The 23,768-nt window shown below is 38.0% G+C and overlaps 1 protein-coding gene across 2 annotated transcripts in view; it reads right to left on the bottom strand.

Annotated features, from left to right (window-relative positions):
- Wdr7 (WD repeat domain 7) overlaps positions 1-23,768 on the bottom strand; it is a 365,823-nt gene that overhangs the window by 314,712 nt on the left and 27,343 nt on the right. For both annotated transcript variants that reach the window (XM_013510978.1, XM_013510979.1), the window contains exons 3-9: positions 16,749-16,855; positions 16,228-16,306; positions 12,306-12,480; positions 10,489-10,565; positions 9,358-9,477; positions 4,254-4,399; positions 3,809-3,911 (exon numbers count right to left, since the gene is read on the bottom strand). In XM_013510978.1, the coding sequence (XP_013366432.1) occupies positions 3,809-3,911; positions 4,254-4,399; positions 9,358-9,477; positions 10,489-10,565; positions 12,306-12,480; positions 16,228-16,306; positions 16,749-16,855 (807 nt within the window). The remainder of the gene's footprint in view (positions 1-3,808; positions 3,912-4,253; positions 4,400-9,357; positions 9,478-10,488; positions 10,566-12,305; positions 12,481-16,227; positions 16,307-16,748; positions 16,856-23,768) is intronic.

The following is a 23,768-nucleotide window of genomic DNA, read 5'->3' as shown; positions in this document are numbered from 1 at the left end:
AAAAAACTTTAGATATGTTTTTAAAATATTTCCTGCATTAATATTTTTTCAAATAAAAATGTTAGGTACTTTTTGGCCAGGACCCAATTTTAAAAAGGACCCAATTTTTAAAAGTGTCAATAGCATAATCTTCTATTATTTTAATAGTTATGTAGTATTAATACGCATGCCAACTAATATTCAAATCTAGTATAAATTCAAAAAAATAAAAAACATTCATAATCATTTGCTAATATTCATACTTTTTCTCTGCTTTATAAAAACTGGTTACTAGCCACAAGGCAATTTATGTAATTGCTTGTTAGTAAGTAATTAGTCTTGACAGGCATGATGGCACACACCTACAATCACTTATAATCCCAGCAGCTGGGAGGCTAAAGTAGGAGGATCACTAGAGCTCGAGGGCAGCCTGGGCTATGTAGTGAGTTCAAGGTCAGCCTGAACTGTACAATGAGACCTTGTCTCAAAAAAAAAAAAAAAAATTAAATTAGCCCAGAGATGTGCTACTCTTTACCAAAGAAAAACATCTCTACCTATGAGGTCAAAAAAAAAAAAAAATCTCTACCTATGAGGTCAGAAAAACATCTCTACCTATGAGGTCACTAATTCTATCTTTTTTGCCCACTGCTGATAAGTAACTAAGAATAGCAGCAAAATTAAACTGCCAAGTTTATATAACTAGAGGACTTCATTTTTTAATAAGTATATTTTCCATAGCATAATATTTTATCTGGTCACATTTACATAACTATTCTGAATCTAGCCTGGTTGATTAGCTATGAACTATTAAGAAGAAAAACTATCATAAGTGCTTTATGTATATTTTCATTTTCTAAATAAATTATTTTTCAGCTTAAGATCTTGTGCCTTCAGTGAGATCACTTATGTATCAACACTAAACAGTGGTAAACTTCTGAAATTAAATTTTAGAGTATTAATGCACAAATACTAAAATATTGAAGTATAGAATCTTAGTCTGAAAAACAGTAATAGATTTCAGTTTTGATAATTAAGGCTACAAATAATCTAATTACTGTACTTCATATTAGTTATTGCATAAAACGCACTGACCTCGACAAACTAGATATTTTTTTTATTTTAAAGAGAAAAGAAACCAAAACAACAACAAAGATAAAAACAAAACAACATAAAAAATAAAAAAGATACAGAATTTCAAAACAATATGATAGGAATTAACAATGGTTGTTATATTACATATTGTTATCTTCAGTGAAGTTGCTCAGATTTCCAGATATAAGAAGGCAAGATTGATCAAACAATTAAAGATAATAAAAAATAATTTTAAAAAAATTAGAAATGATACAGAGTTTCACTAATCAAGATGGTAGGAATTCAACAATGGATATTATATTGCATTTTGTTGTCTTCAAATTAGTTTTTCAGACTACCAGATATAAGCATGCAAAGTCAGCCAAAAAAAAAAAAAAAAAAGACTTAAGCATTAACTGTTCCTTTCAATAAACCAATAGACATCAGCAGTTCAATTATCCCTGCTATTCTTGTATATATACATGTATTTTTTTCCCTTTCTTCTTTCTTTCTTTTCTCCTTTCCCTCATCCCAGTTGTTTCTTCCCTTTGAGCAATTTCTTTCCCTTTCACAATACCTATTGTACCTTTCAGGTTTTATTTAGTCTTTCAAGTTCTTATACTAGGGAGACAATATGATGTTTACACATGCAGGTCTGATTTATTTCACTTAGGAGTATGATCTCTAGTTGCATCCATTTACCTATAAAAGCCTCAAGTTTATCTTTTTTATAGCTAAGTAATACTCCATTGTATAAAAATACCACATCTTTGTTATCCATTCCTCAGTTGACAGTCATTTGGGTTGTTTTCCAAGATTTAGCTATAACCAATGGTGCTGCTATAAACATGGGTGCATATGTATCACTGTGGTATGATGTTTTCAGTTCTTCTGGAAAAATACCCAGAAGGGAAATAGCGGGGTTGAATGGGACCTCTAGTCCTAGTTTTATGGGGAATCTCCACACTGATTGCCATACTGGTTGTACCAGACTACACTCCCACCAGCAGTGGAGAAGGGTTCTCTAAGCGCTTCTCCTCCTTCTTACAAACTAGATATATTAACCAACTGCTTCATTTTTTTTTTTGTTTTCCTTTTTTAATGGAACCAGGGATTAAACCCAAAGCCTTCACACTGACCTACATCTTCATGGCCCTGTCCTTTTATTTTATATTTGAGACAGTGTCTCATTAAGTCCTTCAGATGGCCAGGCTGAGCTCAAAACTGCCATCCTCCTGCCTCAACCTCCCAGACTGCTGATATTACAGACACGCTCCACCACGCCCAGCTAAATTTTGAAATTTTAATTGGGAAACTACACATTTAACAAGAAATTGCCATAACAGCTACGATAATAATATGTCACATTTCCACATATAAGTATTTTATACCACATAATACATATACTTAAAATTGTGTTAAGGAGCTTATATTTAAAGGAAAACAATATATATGTTATTTTTGTTTTGTTTCTGTAGAATTTTATTTTGTTTTGTTGTTGTTTTGCTTTTGTTTGGCTTGGGGTGTTTTGTTTTGTTTTGTTGAGACAGGGTCTCACTATATAATTCATGCTAAATGTGCAGTTTACCAATTAAAATTTCAAGATTTAGCTGGGCGTGGTGGAGCATGTCTGTAATATCAGCACTCTGGGAGGCTGAGGCAGGAACGCACTATGTACCCCAGGCTGGCCTCAAACTCTGTGATCCTCCTGCCTGAGCCTCCCGAGTGCTGGGATTACAGCCATTACGCACCGCCATGCCTGGCTATAAGGTTTTTTATACAAGTCATTATCTCTTAGTTTAACTGGAAGTGGTTATATAGGTTAGAGAGCAGTAAGCAGGAGTTTAAGAATGTAAAAAACTGATATGTTATGAAGGATCCTAATTGTATCTAGAGAGGTAAGTTCTCTATATTCAAAATACTCATGGAAAAAATTCCCCTCTGTTCAACATTCACCCCATAAATACAGGAAGGAATGTTCAGAATGATAAAGCTGGGAAACCCAGGACATCAGCATAGGAAATTTTACTTCCAAACCCAAGTCTCTTCCTTATTCGTTTTTTTTTGTTTTTTGGTTTTTTTTTGGTATCGGGAATCGAACTAAGGACCTTGCGCTTGCCATGCAGGTGCTTGTGCCACTGACCTATCTCCCCGGCCCTCTTATTGTTAACAGAATACACAATTGAAAATGCAGTTCTAGTACTGCTGCATTTCAATCGTAAAGGGATATTGCACAAAGTTCTTTAAAACAATGGATTTTTATTCTATAGAGAAAAAATGTTTTTTCTTCAGGTCTAACATCTAATTATGTAATCACCCCATGGCTTCGGGGAGACCTGCTGGAACAATAAACTCTTACTAGTCAGCATCATTATAAGATAATCTCTGTCCTAATGGAATTGTATATCATGTTTTAACTGCATGAGTATAAACTAAACTTACAATGTCAACATGAGTTCTATCAAAAAGTCAATTCCAACATGTAACCAGCATAAGATTATGTGTCCTTCTAAAGAAAAGTGAATGCTATTTTACAGGGATAGTGTGTATTTTAAAATAAACAAAGTTTAAAATTCTGCTTATAAGTGACCCTATCAAAATGTTCCACAACATTGATCTAACGTAGGGCCTTGAATTGTCTTCAAGTGCTAAGCTACCGAAGTTTCAAGTGCTTAGCTACCAAAAGAAACCAATTAAGACAGCTGTAGCAAGTTTTCAATGCAACTATCAATTATAAATGACACCCAAAGTGTTTTACCTCTTTATCTTTCCGCTCCAAGAGGCTGTGCTGTACCGGGGGCATTAAACTTTCAACTGCTTTGCCCACATCGCTGCGGAAGGAATCACTAGCTGGAAGGCAACTGAACAGAGGAAAAATCAAATATTTACTTAAAACACTGACATTAAACACTGCATCACTTCCTATGATAACAAGGCTTCTGCAGTCAAATGCTCTTCCACTGAGCTATACCCTTGATAACAAGGCTTCTGGACAACGATCAAAAGGAAGGATTTTTCGGTTTTTGTCTATTTTTTGAGGCAAGGTGGCGCTATGTACTTCAGGCCAGCCTTGAACTCACTGTGTAGCCCAGGCTGGCCTTGAATTCATGGTGATCCTCCCACCAAGTGCTGGGATTACAGGCATGCACCACCATGCCCAGTGAATTTTAGTTTTAAAGTCTAACTTCCTATTTACTACGTACCTGGCAGGTAGTTTGTAAATGTAATTTTGCCCATTTTCAGTCCAGATGATGACTTTATCTGCTGAAACAAAGTCACCTCCAGTCCAAGTCTGTCCGTTTTCACTAGGACCAGAGCACAACAGGGAATAGTCTCCAGCATCGAACACCTACAAGGAGTAAGAAGTTCACAGTCCATGCTCTGCTGTTGTTTATGTAGACACAGTACTGGGCGGTGACGTTTCAACTGAGAACAAAGCAACTGCTGGAAATATACTGAACTCAGGCCATTAAAGTGTGGTATCTCAAAGACACTCTGCAGTGAGCCCTGGGGCATAGTCACCTTCAAAAGAGATAAAAGAAGTGGGGCTCCAGCCATGTGCTGCCAGCTCTCCAGGATCAGGCAAAAAAAACATGACAAGTGAAGCAGGTATGTTCTCCTACTCAGGAGTGGAAATACTTGGCCTTTATGTATAGGGAAGAACTACTACAGAAAGAATGGCAAGCATACCCATGTTTATAACAGCACAATTCATAATCGCCAAATCTTAGAAGTAGAATGAATTTTTTAAACACGGCATTTATGCACATGGAGTACTACTCTGTCATAAAAAAGAACAACCTTGAGTCATCTGTAGGAAAATGAATGCACCACGAGACCATAAAGTTAACTGTAATAAATCAGCTGCACGGGCTTAAATAGCACATGGTTTCTTTTATATGAGATCCCAAAATACAAAGAGCAAAACAGAAGAGAATAGGAAATGGACACATCTTTTGCAAAAAGAAGGGGGACCAAGAGATGGAGAGAGAGAGAAGGGCAGGGAATGAAAGGAGCTGAAAAAACAATAAAGACGTGTTATGTACATGTACCAACTCGCCAGAAGGAATATGATCATTATGTCCCATAAACATGTACTGATAAACAATAAAAACTGAAAAGAAAGAAAAGAGAATGGCAAGTAAAAGGGAATAATCTTGTAGAATGCAGGCTTATGACTCCTGCTTTATTGCTATTTCAGGTAACATTTGCAGCTATAAACTCTAACAGCAGACTGTTTCCTAATTAACAGGGAAATTATCTTGCTTTACCTTATTTCATCTATGTTCTACAGCATTACAAATAGGAAGTTAACAAACTCCCTTTTATTATTTAGTAATTCTTACATCTAAAGGTGAGGTCACGGTGATCACCAGCAACAGAGGGTGCTGACCTTACCTGGCCTACTCTGCTAAGGCCCACCCAGGTCTACAGAGTGCCTTTATTATCACCATCCCATATGATCTTTAGAATCACTGCAGTAAACACACAGGCAGGTGGTACCACATCCACCACTACCCATTTTAGACACAAGAAACTAACACAAGCAAGTGTCACATCGCTTGCTCAAGGGCAAGTGACGGAACTAGAATTGAAAACACTGGGCTTATAATTCCTAGCAGAAGTGTTCTGCTACTTTCTAAATTTGACAAAAGTACATTCTATATTGTTAAAATATTCCCCAAAGAATAAGAATTGCTCACTGCTCACTGGCCCAGTATTTTTTTTTAAAGAGAAAAGAACAAAAACAAAGACAATAAAAACAATACAGAATTTCAAAACAAGGTGATAAAAAATTAACAATGGATGTTGTATTACATACTGTTATTTTCAAAGTTGTTACTCAGATTACCAGATACAGGCATGTCAGATTGATCGAACAATTACACATTAACTGTTCCTTTCAATAAACCTATAGAAATTAGTAGTACAATTATCTTAGCTATCTTGTGTGTATATATACACATATTTTCCCCCTTTCTTCTTTCTTTTCTCTTTTCCCTCATTCTAGTTGTTCTTTCCTTTCGAGCAATCTTTCCCTTTCACAATATCTGTTGTACCTTTCAGATTTTATTTAGTCTTTCAGGTTCTTACACTAGGGAGACAGTTTTTATTTTGATTTTCTTTTTTCTTAAAAAATGCAGTCACCAAGAAAAATGAAGTTACTTGTGCAAAGCCTTGAAATAAGAGATAATTTCAGCTGAACTTACCATTATTTGTTATAGTATTTATGAAAACTTCAGGAAAGAGTCATGGAGGGAGATTTTCCCTCTAGCCCTGTTATCTAGTAAAACAAGAGATAATGCAATAGAACTAAAAACAATATCATACTGTATTAATACACAAACGGGTAGACAAATCATCAGCCTAAAACCAGACAGCAGTTAACACTGGCTACCAACAAGGCACAATACAGACCAGTGAACTGTTCAGCACATGGCATCAGAAACAAGGGCATCTGAGAGGAATAAAAATAAAATTGAATCTACATCTCACAATTTATGCAAAATAAATTTCAGTTTAAAGAATCAGCTGGTTATGGTGCTGCTCCCCTGTAACTCACTAAGTCCTCAGGAGGCTGAGGCAGGATTACCACAAGTTCAAGAACAGCCTCAGCTACACAGTGAGTTCAGGGCCAGTCTGATCTACATAGCGAGACCCTATCTCAAAAATCAAAACAAAGCAAAACAAAGAATCACACACATATAAGATAAAATCATATAACTAGTAAGGAAAAGGGATTTTTCAAAATCTCTTTTGTGGCCAAGCATGGTGGCACACGCCTCTAATTCCAGCACTTGGGAGGCTGAGGCAGGAGATTCTCTTGCCAGTTCGAAGCCAGCCTAGGCTACATAGGGAGTTCAAAGCCAGCCTGAACTACACAGAGAGATCCTGTTACCAGAAAAAAAATACAACAAAAAAGTTTTCAGTAAGGATTTCTAAAATATCCTAAGTTTTAGAAAATATAAAAGATGATATTTGACTATATTAAAGTCTAAAACTTTACTGTAATAAACAAGTAATCATTCCAGTGGGTTCCAGTACTACCGCAGTGCTGGTTTTCATATGCATTTCTCTGATGATAAATAAAGCTAAGTACTTTAATGTATATTTACTGGCCACCTTGAGGGCTTGTCTGGAGGTTCTCACAGGGAAATCCTGTTACATACCCTTAACCAAGGAAATGGTCCTCTTCTAACCAGGATGGTCGACCCCTTCAACCAAGCACACAGCTTCAGGAGGGACACACATGGAGCGGTGAGGGAGGACGGGGACACCGCCTAGCCAGTTGATCAGCCAAATCAACCCTGGCAATCAATGGGGGTACCGAAGTTGCAGCCAGATCGCCGCACATCATTACTGGCCATCTGGATTCCCTCTTTTGTGAGGCATTTTTGTTCTTTTTCCTACTAGATTGATATGCAGAAGCTTTTTAAAAAAATAAATACTGGACAAATCCTTGTGATTATACTGTATCTTCTATCATATGTTGGTTGCCATTTCACTTAGGTATGCTTTTTTTTTTTTGTCTTTTTGAGACAGGGTTTTGATATCCAGTCCAGGCTGGCCTTGAACTCATAAGCGCTCCTCCTGCCTCAGCCTCCTGAGTGCTGGTATTACAGACCTGTGCCACCACGCCCAGCCCACAGTTTTAAAAAGAAAAGGCCATTGTCATATAATTACAAAATGCTTATAATGGACACACAAGAAACTGAACTAGGTCTGCCTCTAACAGGAGTTAGGAAGGGAAGTAGCATAGGGAAAGAAGGTACAGGAGGCATAATTTCACAGTATTCTCTTGCAGTATTTTTTACTGTGTATGTGTTTTAAGTCAAAAGGGGCTACAAACATAACCCGTTAATAGAATGTTTGCCTAGCATGCGTGAGGGGTCTGATTCCCAGTACCACCACCACCACCACAAAAAACAAAATTAAGTCAAAAGAAAGACCCAATACAGCTTCCTCTGACTAAGTAGATGCTACCCTTTTCTCTCTAATCTTATTCTAAAATAGTAACAATGACAAAAATAAGGTTAAGATGCTGTGCTCTAGTCAGTCGCCTTACTCTTGGGTCCAAGCACTCCACGTTCTAACTGCAAGGCAGTCCAGTACAGACATGATGAGCAATTGTGGTAGTCAAACTGAGTTATAACTCAGCAACTTCACCGCTATTTGTATAACCTCAGCAACTTCTAGCTCCTTCAGTGCTCAGCTGTCTCATCTGCAAAATGGGGAGGGTCACAGTTCCTACCATGGGGCCTCTGAGACAGCCCCGCTGCTACCCAACTCTTGGATTTCAAAGCTTCCTGTCCTTGAATGTAAGCTGGATTTTATTACTATTTCTAGGAAACAGAACATGGCAGGAACGATAAGGTCTCAATTCCAAGATTAAGTACCTCTTGTTGCTCACTTACTCTGACAGAAGGCTGTACCCATGCTATGAACTATTCCATTAAGAGGTGCACAGGCCAGGGAACCAAAATCTATAGCCAAGAGACAGTGAGTGGGACCCAGGGCCTGGCCAGCACTGTGTGAGGGAGTCTGGAAGCAGATACTCCGAGAGCTGGGCTGGAGGTAAGGTCAGAGTCCCAGCAGCCACCTGACTCAGCCTGTGAGACTCTGAACCACAAGTGCCCAGCTAAGCCAGGCCTGGATTCCTAAGCAGGAATGTGGATGATAATACATGTCTGTTGTTTTAATACGCTACATTTTGGAGTAATTTGTTATGTGGGATTAAATAAATAACACAAGTATCCTCAGAAAGCTGCAAGGATGAAAAAAAAAAATAATACATGGACAGCTCTGTAAAAAGAGCTAGGCACAGAGCAAGTGCTCAAAACATGGTGCCCACTGTGCTATGATAGAAACCTAACAGTCTGTGAAAGTAAAGTCTGTAAAAATAGAAAAGAACTGGCAATGTAAAAGTAATATTATGCAATCAGCACTAAGGAGCTAGAGGAAGACCCTACCAACTCCAAGAAGCCAGAAAGACAAAAAAAAGACACCCTACCAAGGGTCAACCTGCAGAAATGTCACTACCACTGCTTATAGTGTACTGATACTTACTAAAGCAGTAGCACAATGCAGAAATTAAGATCAAAGAAATACAGCTGCTGAGTCATTCCATAAAAATTTAAAAGCAGACAACTAAATATAGCCAAGTCCCAACTCCTCATAAATATCAAAACCAGACATCAATTCTAAAAGGTGAAAAAGTCTTGCACCAAGCACATCCTCAGGATCATCTCGGGAGTCTGATAAACCAATATCTACAAACAGAGCTTCTTACGTAGGTAGTCATCTTACCCTCCAGTACTTGGAGCACACAACCAAAAGTGATCTCTGTGTAAATGCACAAAAAGAGATGCTTTGACAGTTCTGGCAATAAATTGGTTTGGATTCCTCCTCAAATATTGGCTCAGTATCCTGAAAAGAAAAAGATTTGTAGCACTTCAGGAATAGCTTGATTGTCCATTGAAATTATCACACAATGATAAAGACACCAACATGGAATAAAACAATCATTTTATGTCCATCATTTTATTTTGTTCATTTCTACCGCTCAGGTAAAAGCCAAGGTAATAAAAAAGAGCAAAACCATACTCTAAAAATAGCATGGTATGCAAGGTCTTTGGTACAAAGATACCCAGGCTTTAAATCCTGATGAGAATTGGTGTCACCACTCTGGCAAAGCTAGATGATAAAATTTTGCATTAATACTAATTTCTATAGCTATATGTGCTTTAGTTTAAAAACAAACAAACAAAAACACCTAACCCAGGCTAGGTAGTACAACCTGTTAACCCAGCATCCAAGAGGCTGAGGCAGGGAGATAACTGTGAGTTCAAAGCTAGCTTGTGCTACAGAGTGAGTACAAGGCCAGCTTGAACTACATAGGGAGTCCTTGCTTCAAAACCCATTAAAAAAAGAAATAATTTCTAAAAACCTGATCAATTCTTCTAGTTTCCCTTAAAATCATTATTAATGATCCCTAAAATTTCCCTAAGTTAGCAGTACCATCAATATTATCACAAAATTGATCTGCATCTTCTTACTGATAAAAATAGAACAAAGAATTTCAGTTCACAGAACTGAGATAGGAGGACTAAAACTGGTTTTTACATACTTTTTCTTTTGCTGTATTTTTTTCTTCAGCAAACTACCTCTGAATTTTTAAATTAAAAGCAGTTGAAGAAAACTCCACTTCTTTTATGCTTCTCTACCTCATACTGTCTAATATGTTTCTCTGTTCCATAACCCAGGTGAAGCAGTCCCCATCAAAAATGAAAAACCAGGTCCACTCACACAACATAATAAGGAACACTCACAGTGTGTCCCTAAGACTAATTTTAAAAGAAAGCCCCTTCCTTCCCTTTTAAGAAAAGAAAGGGAAGGAGCACACCATTACTAAAACTCCAGACTACTTGTTTCTCTCACCTGCATGCCACTTATTTCCGAGGTAACGATCCACACCTTCAAGATGCCCGTGGCTGACAGTGCTACCACCGTGTCCTCTAAACCGAGAAGCGACGAAAAGACCAGTTACAATTAAGATAGTTCACTTTCACAAAACTAAACTGGCATGTTTCGTAGTTACAAGAAAAAGGTAATGTCTTACTTCATGAAATATAAGCCAGATTTTGAAACATATGTTAATAAAGATCACCAATAATTTGGAATGCAAGGAAAGTTATTTCAAGTAACTTGATTTTTAAAAATTTTTAACCAACACATTTTTTGAGGATTTCAAAGGCCCTTTATTACTATGGTAACAAAGAACATTTATTCTTCAAAATTCACAACATGGATGAGCAAGTTCACTTTATTTCTCCAAGGCACTCATTCCCTCTTTCCCCAGCTACCATGCCTGCCTTCCAAATATTTTACTGTACATTACACCTCCATAGCCTGTTATCAGTCAAGAGACAGTCACACGTGATATTAGGCTACATATATTTGCTGGTTTTCATCCACAGTTCCTGGCTCACAACTCCCTTTTAAAGACAGGCTACAAAAACTAGGATTTCTCTTCCTCAAGATAGGTAATTGTCATAAAGAAATTCTCTTACCTACCTTGTCTGATAGCAGATCACAAGACCCCTACATCATAAGAGGTTCTGTCCCCTACAAACCCCAAAGTTTGGGGTTCAGAGAGCTTCTGGCCAGTTGAACATATAGAGGACCCTAGAAAGTGGCACACTCAGAGGGGGGCTGTACACCCCCTTCATGCCCCTATCCCATACCACGTCACCCTATGCATCACTTCACCTGTATCCTTCATAATATCCTTAACTGGTCAGCATGAGTGTTTCCTCAAGCTCTGCAAATCCCTAGCGCAAACTAACTGAACCTAAGGAAGAGGTAGTGAAGCATCTGATTGGTACCTGGTCAGTGAGAAGCACACGTAAACATGGACAGGCAGGGATGGTCTTGGAAACTGAACCCTCAGAACCCGACACTATGTCCAAGTAAACAATATCAGGGCTGAGCTGAAGTTAAGGACAGCTGGCTGGTGTCTGCTGCACAGCTGATTGCTTGTGTGCTGGGAGGGTGAAATCCCCACACCTGCTGAGGTAACAAGAACTTTCATTAAACTTCATCTCCTCCCTTTGCATTTGTCCATATGAAATGGAAACACTAGTGAGTGACAAAACAAATCTCCAAAAATACACACGTGAAGCTAAGGGTCTTCCCATCATACCCTCAAGGGTTATGACATGCTTCCTCCACCTCAGAAAAATCGATCACTGACTTCTCACAGCTCCTGATTCATCCCACACAATGAAGATAATCTAACACTTTAAATATTATGATAGGTATGGTGGCGCACACCTATAATCCCACCACTTGGGAGAGTGAGGCAGAAGAATCTTTGTGAGTTCAAAACCTGCCTGGGCTATCTAGTAAATTGAAGGCCAGCCTGAACTACACAGCGAGATGCTATCTCAAAAAAAAAAAAAAGAAAGAAAATCAAGTGAATTAAAGAGATCTTTCTGGGGCTGGGGATTTAGCTCAGCGGCAAAGCGCCTGCCTGGCAAGCGCAAGGTTGTGAGTTTGGTTCCCGGTACCGGAGGAAAAAAAAAAAAAGAGAGATCTTTCTGAGAGAGAAGACAGATCATAAATTTTTTGAATCATTGTTTCTTAAATATATAAACATAATCACAAAATAGTCATTTTGATAAATTACAGAACTTCAAAGTAAATTAAACAACAAGTCATGGTGCTGAATTTCCTAAAGGGCATATTATACTGACCTTGTGTCCGGTGGGATCGAATAATACTCATGGAGCTAATCCAGTCTGGTGATATCTTTGATACTAAGGAGTATAGTACCTCAAGGCTGGTTGCATCTACAACAAGGATTTCAGGGTAATGTCCATGGCATAAAAGCCTTCCTTCTCGCTGATTTCCAACAGAGAACTGGTAGAACTAGATTCATGTTCAAATGAGAAAGAATTTTAAATGTTCTTTAGACATTTGAGTAATATACACCCATCAGGATTATGATAATATTCTATTAAATGCTAATCCCCTCCAGTAATATTTCAGATAGGTACTATATAATACATATCACAGGTCTGTAGTATACACATACACATATACAAGTTACATTAATATTTTTAAATATCTAACAAAAGCTTTGTTGTCCTAGTATATCCTCCTTTTAAAATTGTTTTGCAGAATTCATGCTAATTCTTTTTAATACTCACTTCAGCAGCACATATACATAATTCTTTGTAACCCTACCTCTACAATCTAAAAATGGAACTTTTAAAGGCTAGGGATGTGGCTTGGTGGTAGAATGCTCAACTAACATGCACAAGACCCTGGATTCAATCCCAGCACAGCATAGAAAGATAAAAAGACTTTTGCATTAATTAATAAAATACCTGAATAAAATTAGCTTCACAAATCAAAAGGGAAGCTCAGGTGGTTCAAAAACTATATGAATTATAAATGAATGAGAATAGGTGAATGAAAGCTGATAATTACTAGTTATAGCCAAATAAAATTTAGAAGTAAAAAATAATTAATGTTCATATATAGTATAGTCTACCATGTGTGACAGCACACACTTGTAATCCCAGCACTTGGGAGGCTGAGGCAGGAGGACTGCTGCAAGTTTGAGGCCAGCCTAGACTACATAGTGAGTTCAAGTCCAGCTTGGACTACGTAGCAAGACCCTGTCTCAGAAAAAAAAAAATATAATCAAAATTAAATTCTTTCGGACAAAAGTATGAAACAACTATGTAAATGTAGTGTGCATTACACTTATAGAAGAGAAAGAGAACTCCATGATTCGCTAATGTGAAGAACTACTCAAAAAGATAGCATACATCAAAGAGCAGAGAAAGAGTAACTATCAAGCAAGACAATTATTCCAAAGACCTGCCTTTCCTCAACTTCATAAAACTGATTCTTTTAGCCGATTGCTTCTCTGTGAGGATTTTCAGAGGGAAGAAGTCACTAAATGAATCACACAAGGGCAAGCAAGGCAAAGGGCAGAGGGCAAAGCTATAACCACTCCACTTAGGGGAGATAACTGGGAAATCCTGGGTTGAGGCTGTTTCCATATTCATTAGTCCTATTTTCAGAGCTGAACTCTGTGTGCGGAGGGGCTGCGATCTTTTCTTAATTATGACGTACCTGTATGAGAATGAGTTCAACTTTGTTCATACAGTATGAACACTGATCCTGGAACACAATCACATGTGAAAGTAACCACTAATGTAGGAGTGGGAGGCACCTAATAAAATGAAGACTATCGCAAGCGGTCACCTATAGATCTCAAAAAACACAACACACAAAGGGAAGTTCCCAGGGACTGCCAGGGGTTGCATATAATAATGTGGCTGGAGCAGGGCTGAGCCACTAAGGGAAGGATGTGTCAAAATGGAAAGGAAGCAAATTGTCAATGTTCATCCAACCACAGCCAGGAGAACCCTATACTACAGGGTCAGAAGTTAGGAGGTCACTAAAGGACAGCTCTCTCCTGTGGCGCTCACCTTTAATCTCTGCACTCCTCAGGAGGCTGAGGAAGGAGGGCCATCATGAGTTCAAGACCAACCTGAACTATGCAGGAAGACCCTGTCTCAATCAAAAACAAAACACAAAAAAACTCTATTGGGAAGGCATATTTTATTACAATTGCTTGACTAAATACCTCCCACTTTTTGTGTGAAAGTCACACTCCTAATCTGAGCACTAATTCAGCTTCCAGAACACTTTTTTCTTCTTAGACAGGGTCTTGCTATGCTGTTCAGGCTGGCCTTTAGCTCACTTTGTAGCCCAGGTTGGTCTCGAACTTGCAGCGATCCTTCTACCTCAGCCTCCCGAGTGCTGGAATTACAGGTGTGCACCACCACGCCTGGTAGAACACTTTAATTTTGCAAAGAAAGTGTCCTAAATGGAGAATTAAGTTTTCAAACGCTAAAAAGGAATGCCTCATCCACATGGTAAATTAATAAATTGGCATTCCCTTAAGATTTCAGTAGGCACCAGTATCAGCAAAGTCTATCATCTCTGTGAATATGTGTAAAAACTTAAATTAATTTTTAAAACTCTTTGCACACTGTGCCTTCTAATTTGTGTTAGTGTAAGTTTCCTTTCTTGACAAATTATGTGATTGGTTTGTTCTAAGAGAGGCAGTAGGACGTAAGAGAAAGAGCATGGCTCCCAGTCAGACAAACTAAGAATGACACATTGCGAAACTTGGGCAACTCATTTAACCTCCCTAGGTCGCCCCATCCTTTTATGTACAATTGATACACTCCTATTTACTCTGTAAAGATGTGGGGAGGACTGTATGAAATACACTACAAATTAATCCACACAGTATTTACTCTATAAATATGACTTCTCTTTCCATTGAGAACATAATTGATCATATATTTCTATATATGTTATCATTTTCCCAACACAGTAATTGAGTAAATTAAAGGAGAAAAAAATATGACAATTATAAAAAAAACTAAGAAAAAATAGCAGGAAAATATGTAAGAGATTACAAATTTCAATAAAATATATTTTAAGCCAGGTATATGAAATGGTCATTTCTTCTACATAGTTGGAAAGTCTTTAAAAATGAGCCCAGTCAGGTGTTGTACTGCCAGCACTTGGGAGGCTGAGGCAGTAAGATCTACCAGAGTCCAAGGTCAGCCTAGGCTACACAATGAGTTCAAGGCCAGCCCAAACTGTTTCCAAAACAGAAAAGAAAAGCCCAAAAGCCAATTATCTGATTAAAAAAGCCAGTCAATTTATGTTAATCACAAATGGACTCATGCCAGCCTTGCCAGGAAACAATTCATTCTGACAACCTAGTACACTCACCCTAGCAGTAGAGGAGTTCTGCTGTAGTCTAGGTCTTAGTTTGAACCTCAGAGGTCCGTGTCTTAAAGGCTTATTCCCTTGCGTGGCTCCACTGGGAGACAGCAGGGCCTCTAGGAGTTAGGAGGTCTAGTGAGAGGTCCTTCAGTCATCACAAACATTACTCCGAAGAGTACTCTGGAACCCAGTCTCTTCCTCTTCCTTTCCTAGCCATGAAGTGAGTGGCTCCAAGGCACCACTCCCTAGCACTGCCATGTGGCACCTCCAACAGAGGCCCAAAGCAACTGGTCTAGCTGATCATGAATTTGAACCTCTAAAGCCGTGCACCACTGGGGACAGTGGTGCACGCCTATAATCCCAGCACTCAAGAGGCTGAGCCAGGAGGACCACTTTGAGTTCGAACCCAGCCTGAGCTACATAATGAGTTCAAGGCCAGCCTGAATTACACAGTGAGATCTTGTCTCAAAAAAAGATAAAATAAATAAAATTTTTTTAAAAAGCCACCATCCAAAGTAAACCTTTTTCTCTTCAGAAGCTGATTATCTCAGATACTTGTTATGGCAACGGACAGCTGATTAACATCAGCTCTTATCCAGGTAACCAGGTCACCCCTGAACAGCAAACTCAGCCATGGTAATCAGCTCACTCTACACTTTTCTTACTAGTCTCCCCTACTTTATAACACTTCTTAACTGTACCATCTTATGAGGAATATTTTTACAATTCTAGTCTTCTTGTCCCATTACTCCTCCCCAGGATTTTTCACATAAAAATACAGGCTCAACGTTGTAAAACATTTTAAACTACATACTCATAATAAATCATGCTGACTTAAAAACAGATACTAACCTGTATGCCAGTATGTGTACAGGCTAATTTTGTAAATTCAATGCATCTGCCATCACTCACATCCCAGAGGCACATCTCTCTGTAAAGCACAATAACAGCTAATGTTGAACCTGATTTATAAAGCACTGTTCAACTTTGTCACAGTGGTTTAAAATTAATCTTCTATTAAAATTAATACATTACAGAACATGGGCGTGCAGGACTGTAATCCTAGCACTCAGGAGCCCGAGGCAGGAACATCATCAAGAGTTTCAGGCCAGCTTGGGACATGTAATGAGTTCAAGCCAGCCTGAACTGGCTTGAACATAGCAGGACCTTGTGTCAAAAAAACTACAAAAGAGGACTAAAACTCCCTATTTACCATATACTGCTACTAGTTATAATGATATAAAGATACAAAAGGAAAAAAGAAAACAAACATTATATGCTAATCCATAAAGCCTTTTTATCAATTAGAAATAATTTTCAAAATGTCAAAATGTGGAGCGGGGGGAACCTGACCAAAAAAAAACAATACTTACCCACTTTCCGACGCACTTACAATGTACTGTTTGTCACCAGAAGCACAAGCTTTAGACAAGCAAGTGATTGAAGCTGTATGGCCAAACAACAGTGCTCGAGGATTAATCTAGAATACAAAAACATGCCAGTGTAAGTACCAAATAAAAATGTTAATCCTTCAGTAAGTAACCTTGTTAAGTATTCAATATAAATATAGGATATATATTTGAAAAAAATTGCTCAGAACACTAAAAACTAAGAGCTGTCAAAGAGTGAACTCTAATCCATGTAATGCTCACCATTACCCCTACCTTCTGAGGTAGAAATGAATCAAGCAGGAGAGATATTACTTGAACAATATTATATAGAGAATGGCAGACCAGGATTCAAACCAATGCAATCTTAAGCACTAAACTCTTTATTATACTAGGAAACCAAGTTAAGAATTTGAATTAATGTGTAAAATACCGTAATTTGAGTTCACTTATTTTCAAAATAATCACTGATCTGAAAGCACTTTAAGAGTCTCTCGATTCAGTCTCAAACACAGCAAACAGAAGACAGATCACTTTCCAAATGTTGATATCAATGTTGTATGCCAAGAAGAATGACCTTCATGCACCACTGATTTAAAGACACAATGCCTACCAGAAAGGATGGCTTAATACAATTCTAAAACAGGCAGGCAATCAGTGCCCAGATTTATCTAGTTTGTACCAAATGGCATATTGGTTCAGGTTACTTCCAGACCTCAGGCTACTTTACAATATTTAATACATATAAACAGTATTTGTAACATACATAAAATAGAGACTAAATTGAATAGCCATATACTCAATATACAATTTAAGAAATGGAATATGGCCAATGTCTTCCAATCCCCTTCATACTTCTTCATGTCAATTTTGCAAATAATTTGTCTTAATTCAATTAGGAGAGCCAAATTGTTCAAAATTAAACAGTCCGTGGTAAGAAGTACTGAAACTGTTCTATGGTTCTGGTATGTGATTACTAAAAAGGAAATTCGAAAGCAAATTCGTCTTGGCCATCCTTTGCATAGTTAAAATTAAGAAAAAAAAAATCAATCACTGCTCATATTTGGAACAGGTCTAGAAAGCTTTCTCATACATGCAACCCCTAACTCTATTCAGAGATTCAGTATTGTTCTGCTGGAAAAGAAAGAACAAGCCAGGTGTGGTGGTACATGCCCATAATCCCAGCACTTGGGAGGCTGAGGTAGGAGGATCATTGAGAGTTTGAGACCAGCCTGGGCTACAAAGTGAGCTCAAGGCCAGCCTGAACTGCATAGCGAGACCCTGTCTCAAAAAGACAAAAAAAGGAAGAACACTCTCGGTCAATTCTTTAATGTCCTTGACAAAATCAAATTGACCAATTTGTTTTATATCCAAAGTATATCACTGCCACAAAGTTTAATTTTCAATCATAATAGAGTTACAAAAGCTAGACTTTCACCATAAAAATCTAGAAAAAATAAGCAAAAAATACATGATACATGATATCTAAACAGAGGACAACAGGCTGAAAACAACTGTGATGCCTTGAAGGCAGGAAAACACACGAAGAGACCTATAATCACCGTGGATGTCCTGAACCGACCAGCCTAAAGGCTGGGGGAACCCCATACTACTGCAATGAACTGGTGAGACAGAGATCAAAGTTCAGGGAAGAGGAGGACCAGATAAAATGGAGCTACACAAGAAGAAGGTAAGGAAAATTTGCATGGGATCTCCTTAGGTCTAGTACTTCACTCTTAGCCATGCACATATATAGTTATATTCCTCCAAACGGTAACAGAAAACGGCTTGGAAGCTAGAAGCTGTAAAACTCCCAGAGCTCACACAAAAGCAAGATCTACAGTGCTGACAGGGCCAGAGACTAGAGAGTTTTTGCTGAGCATTAAGGCATTGGGAAAAGATTCCAGAAGGGTCACATCTTAGGAGTACACAACAAAAGTAGCTCTAGAACAAAGCCTCCTCTCAGACATACCTAAAAAGATTTACGCTGAGTTTGGATTTTTCTTTTTCTTTTCTTTCTCTCTTTTTTTTTTTTTTTGTTTGTTTTTGGTTTTCGGCTTTGATTTGAGACAGCATCTCACTATGTAATTCAGGCTGGCCTTGAACTCATTAAGCAGCCCAGGCTGGCCTTGAACTTGCAGCAATCTTCCTGCCTCAGTTTCCCAAGCACTGGCATTATACGCATGAGCCACCACACCAGGCTTAAAGTGGTTCTCTGAAAAGATCAAGAAAATCAATAAACTCTAGCTAAAATTGATCACAACAGAGAGAAGGCATAAATTACCAATATCAAAAAGAAGTCATCTCTATAAATCTATAGACATTAACATAATAAGGGGATATTATGGGCACTGTACGCTAATAATTTTGACAACTTAGGTCAGAGTCAGCAAACCCTTTCTGTAAAGGTCTTTACAGGCCATATATGGTCTCTATAACGTATCTGTTTGTATTGTTTCTTCTTAAAGTCTGCGAAAATGTAATCACCGTCTTTAACATACGAACTGCACCAAAATACTTCTTGATTCTCAACACCAGAAAAACAACAATCAAAAAAGAAAGAAAAAACCCTAAGAAAACCTGAATAGCCCTCTATATTTTATATGAATTAAATATGTAATTTAAAATGTTTCCCTCAAAGATGGCAGAATGGTGAACAGCCGAGAACCAGCTTCTCCACGAGTTGGTGAGCTGACACTGGAATACAGCAAGCAATGTGAGGAACAGAAGAAGTAGGGAAGTGGGTCCCCAGGACCCAGCAAGGAGCTGAAGCAAGAATTGAAGACCACAGGGAGAGTAAAGAGAGAGAGCTCAATGCAGAAGGAGGAGGCGGCAGGAGGTGGCATTCTCCCTGATGCCTGACTCACTGTGTGGGAGGAGTTGCTAGAACCTGTTGGCACACGTGACTGCAGGAGACCCCAGAGGCTTCCACAGAGAAATGCACCAGTGGGACAGAGTAGTGGATGCAGCAGCCTGCAGTGGCTGGTGAGTTACGTGGGTGCAGATGTCCCCCAGGGAGGATGAATGGCCAGTAGTCACCTTGGGAGGGGCAACTGAGCTCAGAACTCAGAGAAGCTACAGGCTGGCTCTTTGTCAGCTGTTCCTCAGACAAAAGACTAATATCTAGAACATATAAAGAATAAAAAATCAGAGCCCCTCAAATATAAAGGTCAAATCAAAAATAGGTATCTGAAATGAATAGCTACTTCTCAGATGAAGAAGTAGAAATGGCAAACAAATATATGAAAAAATGTTCAATATCACTGTTCATTTGAGAGATGCAAAACAACACTGAGATTCCATCTCACTCCAGAAAGGATGGCTTTTAACAAGAAATCAACCAGTAACAATTGCTGGCAGGGATGTAGGGGAAAAGCAACTCTTGTCCACTGTGGGTGGGAGTGTAGACTAGTGCAACCACTGTGGAAATCAGTGTGCAGATTCCTCAAGAAACTAATACTAGAAGTTCCATTTGACGCATTCATTCCCCTTCTTCGTATCTTCCCAAAATAATTAAAAGCATCATACCAGACTGATATATACACATCTATGTTTATAGCGGCACAGTTTGTAACAGCTAAATCTTGCAAACAGCTCAAATGCCCATCAACCCATGAATGGATAAAGAAGACGTAGTTTTTTTACACAATGGAGGACTGCTCTGCCATAATGAAGGATAAAGACCAAAAAACTTGAGATATTTCTAGCTAAATGGATACACCTTAAGACTACACTCAAAGTTAATTTATTATTTTACACGTGTGAAAACACACTGTTTCTTTGGTGTGAAAAATTGAAAGTGTAAAGAAAGACAAAATATATAATAGATACTGGGAAATGGGAAGAAAAGATTCAAATGGGTAGGGTAACGAGGGGAGGGGAAGCAGAAAGGGAGAAAGGAAGGAAGGGACAAGGAAAAAAGAATAGAGGAGAAAATGGAAACAAAGCTTTTGTAAACGAAGAGGGAAAGATGGGTTGAATGGAGGGAAGGGGAAAGCGGGGGAAGCAAGATCTATCATGTGTAGGTACACATTCCCTATGATGAATGTTATCATTATCTATATCTAAAATGTACCAATAAACAAAATAAAATAAAATTCTTTCCCTCACAAAAAATGCTTTCATTAGTAAATTCCAGCAAACATTTAAGGAAGAAATAATCCTAATCCTACACAAACTTTCCAAAAAATAGAGGACAATAAATACTTCTAAATTCATTGTATATGGCCAGCATATGATCTTGATTCCAAAACCAAGTAATGTTTTTAAAAAGCACTTCAGATCATTATAACCTATTACTCAAGACTACCTCTCTCAAAGAAAATTTCTAGTACACCTGTAACAAATGGAATCTAACAATATAGAAAATGGCAACACACCATGATCAAGTGGGCCTATCCTGAGAAGTCAATGTTAATTTATTATTTGAAAACCAACGTAATCCACCTCATTAAGAGAACACTAGAGAAAAACTGATCATCTTCAAAGCATATTTTAAAAAATTCAAAAAGCTTCATGATAAAAAATACACTAAGCAAATAAAGAACAAACGGGTAACTCAACCTGATAAAATGCCTCTATGAAAAACCTAAAGCTAACACCACACTTTGTGGTGAAAGACTGAATGTTTTCCCCCAGAAACTGGCAACATGGTATGCATATATGTTCCTGCAACAATAAACTATGTACCAGAAGTCTTAAAAATAAGGCAAGTAATTATCTACGAATATGACAATTAAAAAGGCATATATACGGTAAAGGAAAAAGTAAAACTACTTTTATGCACAGACAACATAATCAGATATAAAGAAAATTCTAGGGTAACTAGAAAAAAAGTCTTCTAGCACTAATAAATGCATAAAGTATAGTCATAGTACAGCAAGCCAAACAATCAAAAAGCAATTATATTGTTAAATACTGACAATGAACAATTGTAAAGTACAACTAACATATGGTTGTACCATCCACTGTCAGATGCAAGCATGAACTTACAGAAATGTAACTGTTGTGACTCAAATCTGGATGTCCCCCCAAAGCCTCATGTGCTCACAGCTAGGGCTTTGGGGGTGACTGAATTATGGGTGTATGATGCTCATCAGTGGGTTATTCCACAGACCAGTTTTTACCAAATGTGCTTTGGCAGGGGAAGCCTGGTTGGAGGAGGGTCACTGTGAGCGTGGCCTGGAAGGGTGTATCTCCCTCCCTTCTCTCTTGGTGCCTCTCTCTGCTTCTCCTGGCCGTCTCATGAACTGTTTCCCCTCTGCCATGTGTCACCCAGCCCCTGATCCAGCCAACTATGGACGGAAAGCTCTACAAACTGTGAGCCAAAACAAACCTTTCCTCCTTTAACCAGTGGGTCTCGGGTACTTTGTCACAGCAATGAGGAAAAGTATAAGTATAATGATAAGTATAATAAATATAGTTAAGGGCCAGGGATATGGCTCAGCAGTACAAGTACCCATCTGGCAAGCGCAAGGTCCTGAGTTCGATTCCTGGTACCAAAATAATAATAATTTGAAAATAATATTTTTATAAATTGACATGTTTCTTTAACAAAATTTCATTCTTTTGTTAAATATATTTGTTAAATATAAATATATTTTTGTTAAATATAGATTTTCTGGGGCATTACAAAGAAGTGATTTTAAGAAAGTATTCTGAATGGGAAACAGAGGAAGGGTGATCATGATAAAGACATTACCATCTAAAAACGCATCTGTGTCTAATATGCTAGATCACAACTACAAGTTTTTGAGAAGTAGTAGTGGGAACTGAACCCAGAACCTTCTTACTGAGATACATCCCCAGATCTTTTTATTTTTATTTTTTATTTTAAGAGAGTGTCTTGCTAAATCATAAAACTTCCCAGGCTATTCTTGAACTTGCAATCTTCCTGCCTCAGCCTTCCGAGTGCTGCGATTACAGGCATGTGCCACCATTTTCAGCCACAACTATAACATCTTCTTTTTTATTTTAAAGAGAATTTTTTTTAAAAAAAGAACAATAGCAAAATGCCAGCAACACAGACAAAAACAAAATAACACAAAAACAGTAAGAATGATACAGGGTTTCAGAAGAGAATGATAGGGATTAACAGTGGTTGTTATATTACATATTGTTATCTTCTGTGAAGTTGGTCAGATTACCAGATTTACGAATGCAAGATTAATCAAACCATTACAGAGAATAAAAAATAAAAACAAAAAAATTATAAACGATAGGGTTTCACCAAATAAGATGATAGGAATTCAACAATGGTTGTTACGTTGCATATTGTCATCTTCAAATTAGTTGTTCAGACTACCAGCTATAAGCATGCAAAATTGGTCAAAAAATAAATAAAGCATTAACTGTTCCTTTCAATAAACCTTCAGACATCAGCAATCCAGTTACCCCAGCTATTCTTCTGTATACATATATATTTTTTCCCTTCCTTCTTTCTTTCCTTGTCTCCTTTCCCTTATCCCAGTTGTTTCCTCTTTTGAGCAACTTGTTTCCCTTTCCCAACATCTACTGTACATTTTGGGTTCCACTTACTCTGTCATGTTCTTACACTAGGGAGATAATACGATGTCTACACATGTGACTCCAATTTATTTCACTTATGAGTATGGTCTCTATTTGTATCCATAGGGTCTCTATTTGTATCCACATGGTCTCTATTTGTATCCTTTAAAAGCCTTGAGTTTATCTTTTTTTTTATAGAGTAATAAAGTACTGGATCTTTTTTATCCATTCCTCAGTTGATGGGCATTTGGGTTGTTTCCAAGATTTAGCTATGACAAATTGTGCTGCTATTATTATGGATGCACACATATCGCTGTGGTATGATGTCTTTAATTCTTCTGAGAAAAAATCTAGCAGGGGAATAGCTGGGTTGAATGGGACCTCTAATCCTAGTTTTGTGAGGAACCTCCACACTGATTTCCACAGTGGTTTCACCAATCTACACTCCCACCAGCAGTGGAGAAGAGTTCCTTTATCCCCACAGCCTCTCCAGCATTT

The sequence above is a fragment of the Chinchilla lanigera genome, unplaced genomic scaffold, assembly GCF_000276665.1.
Source record: "Chinchilla lanigera isolate Chin_1 unplaced genomic scaffold, ChiLan1.0 scaffold00001, whole genome shotgun sequence".
NCBI lineage: Eukaryota > Metazoa > Chordata > Mammalia > Rodentia > Chinchillidae > Chinchilla > Chinchilla lanigera.
This window is presented reverse-complemented; position numbering and strand designations above follow the sequence as displayed.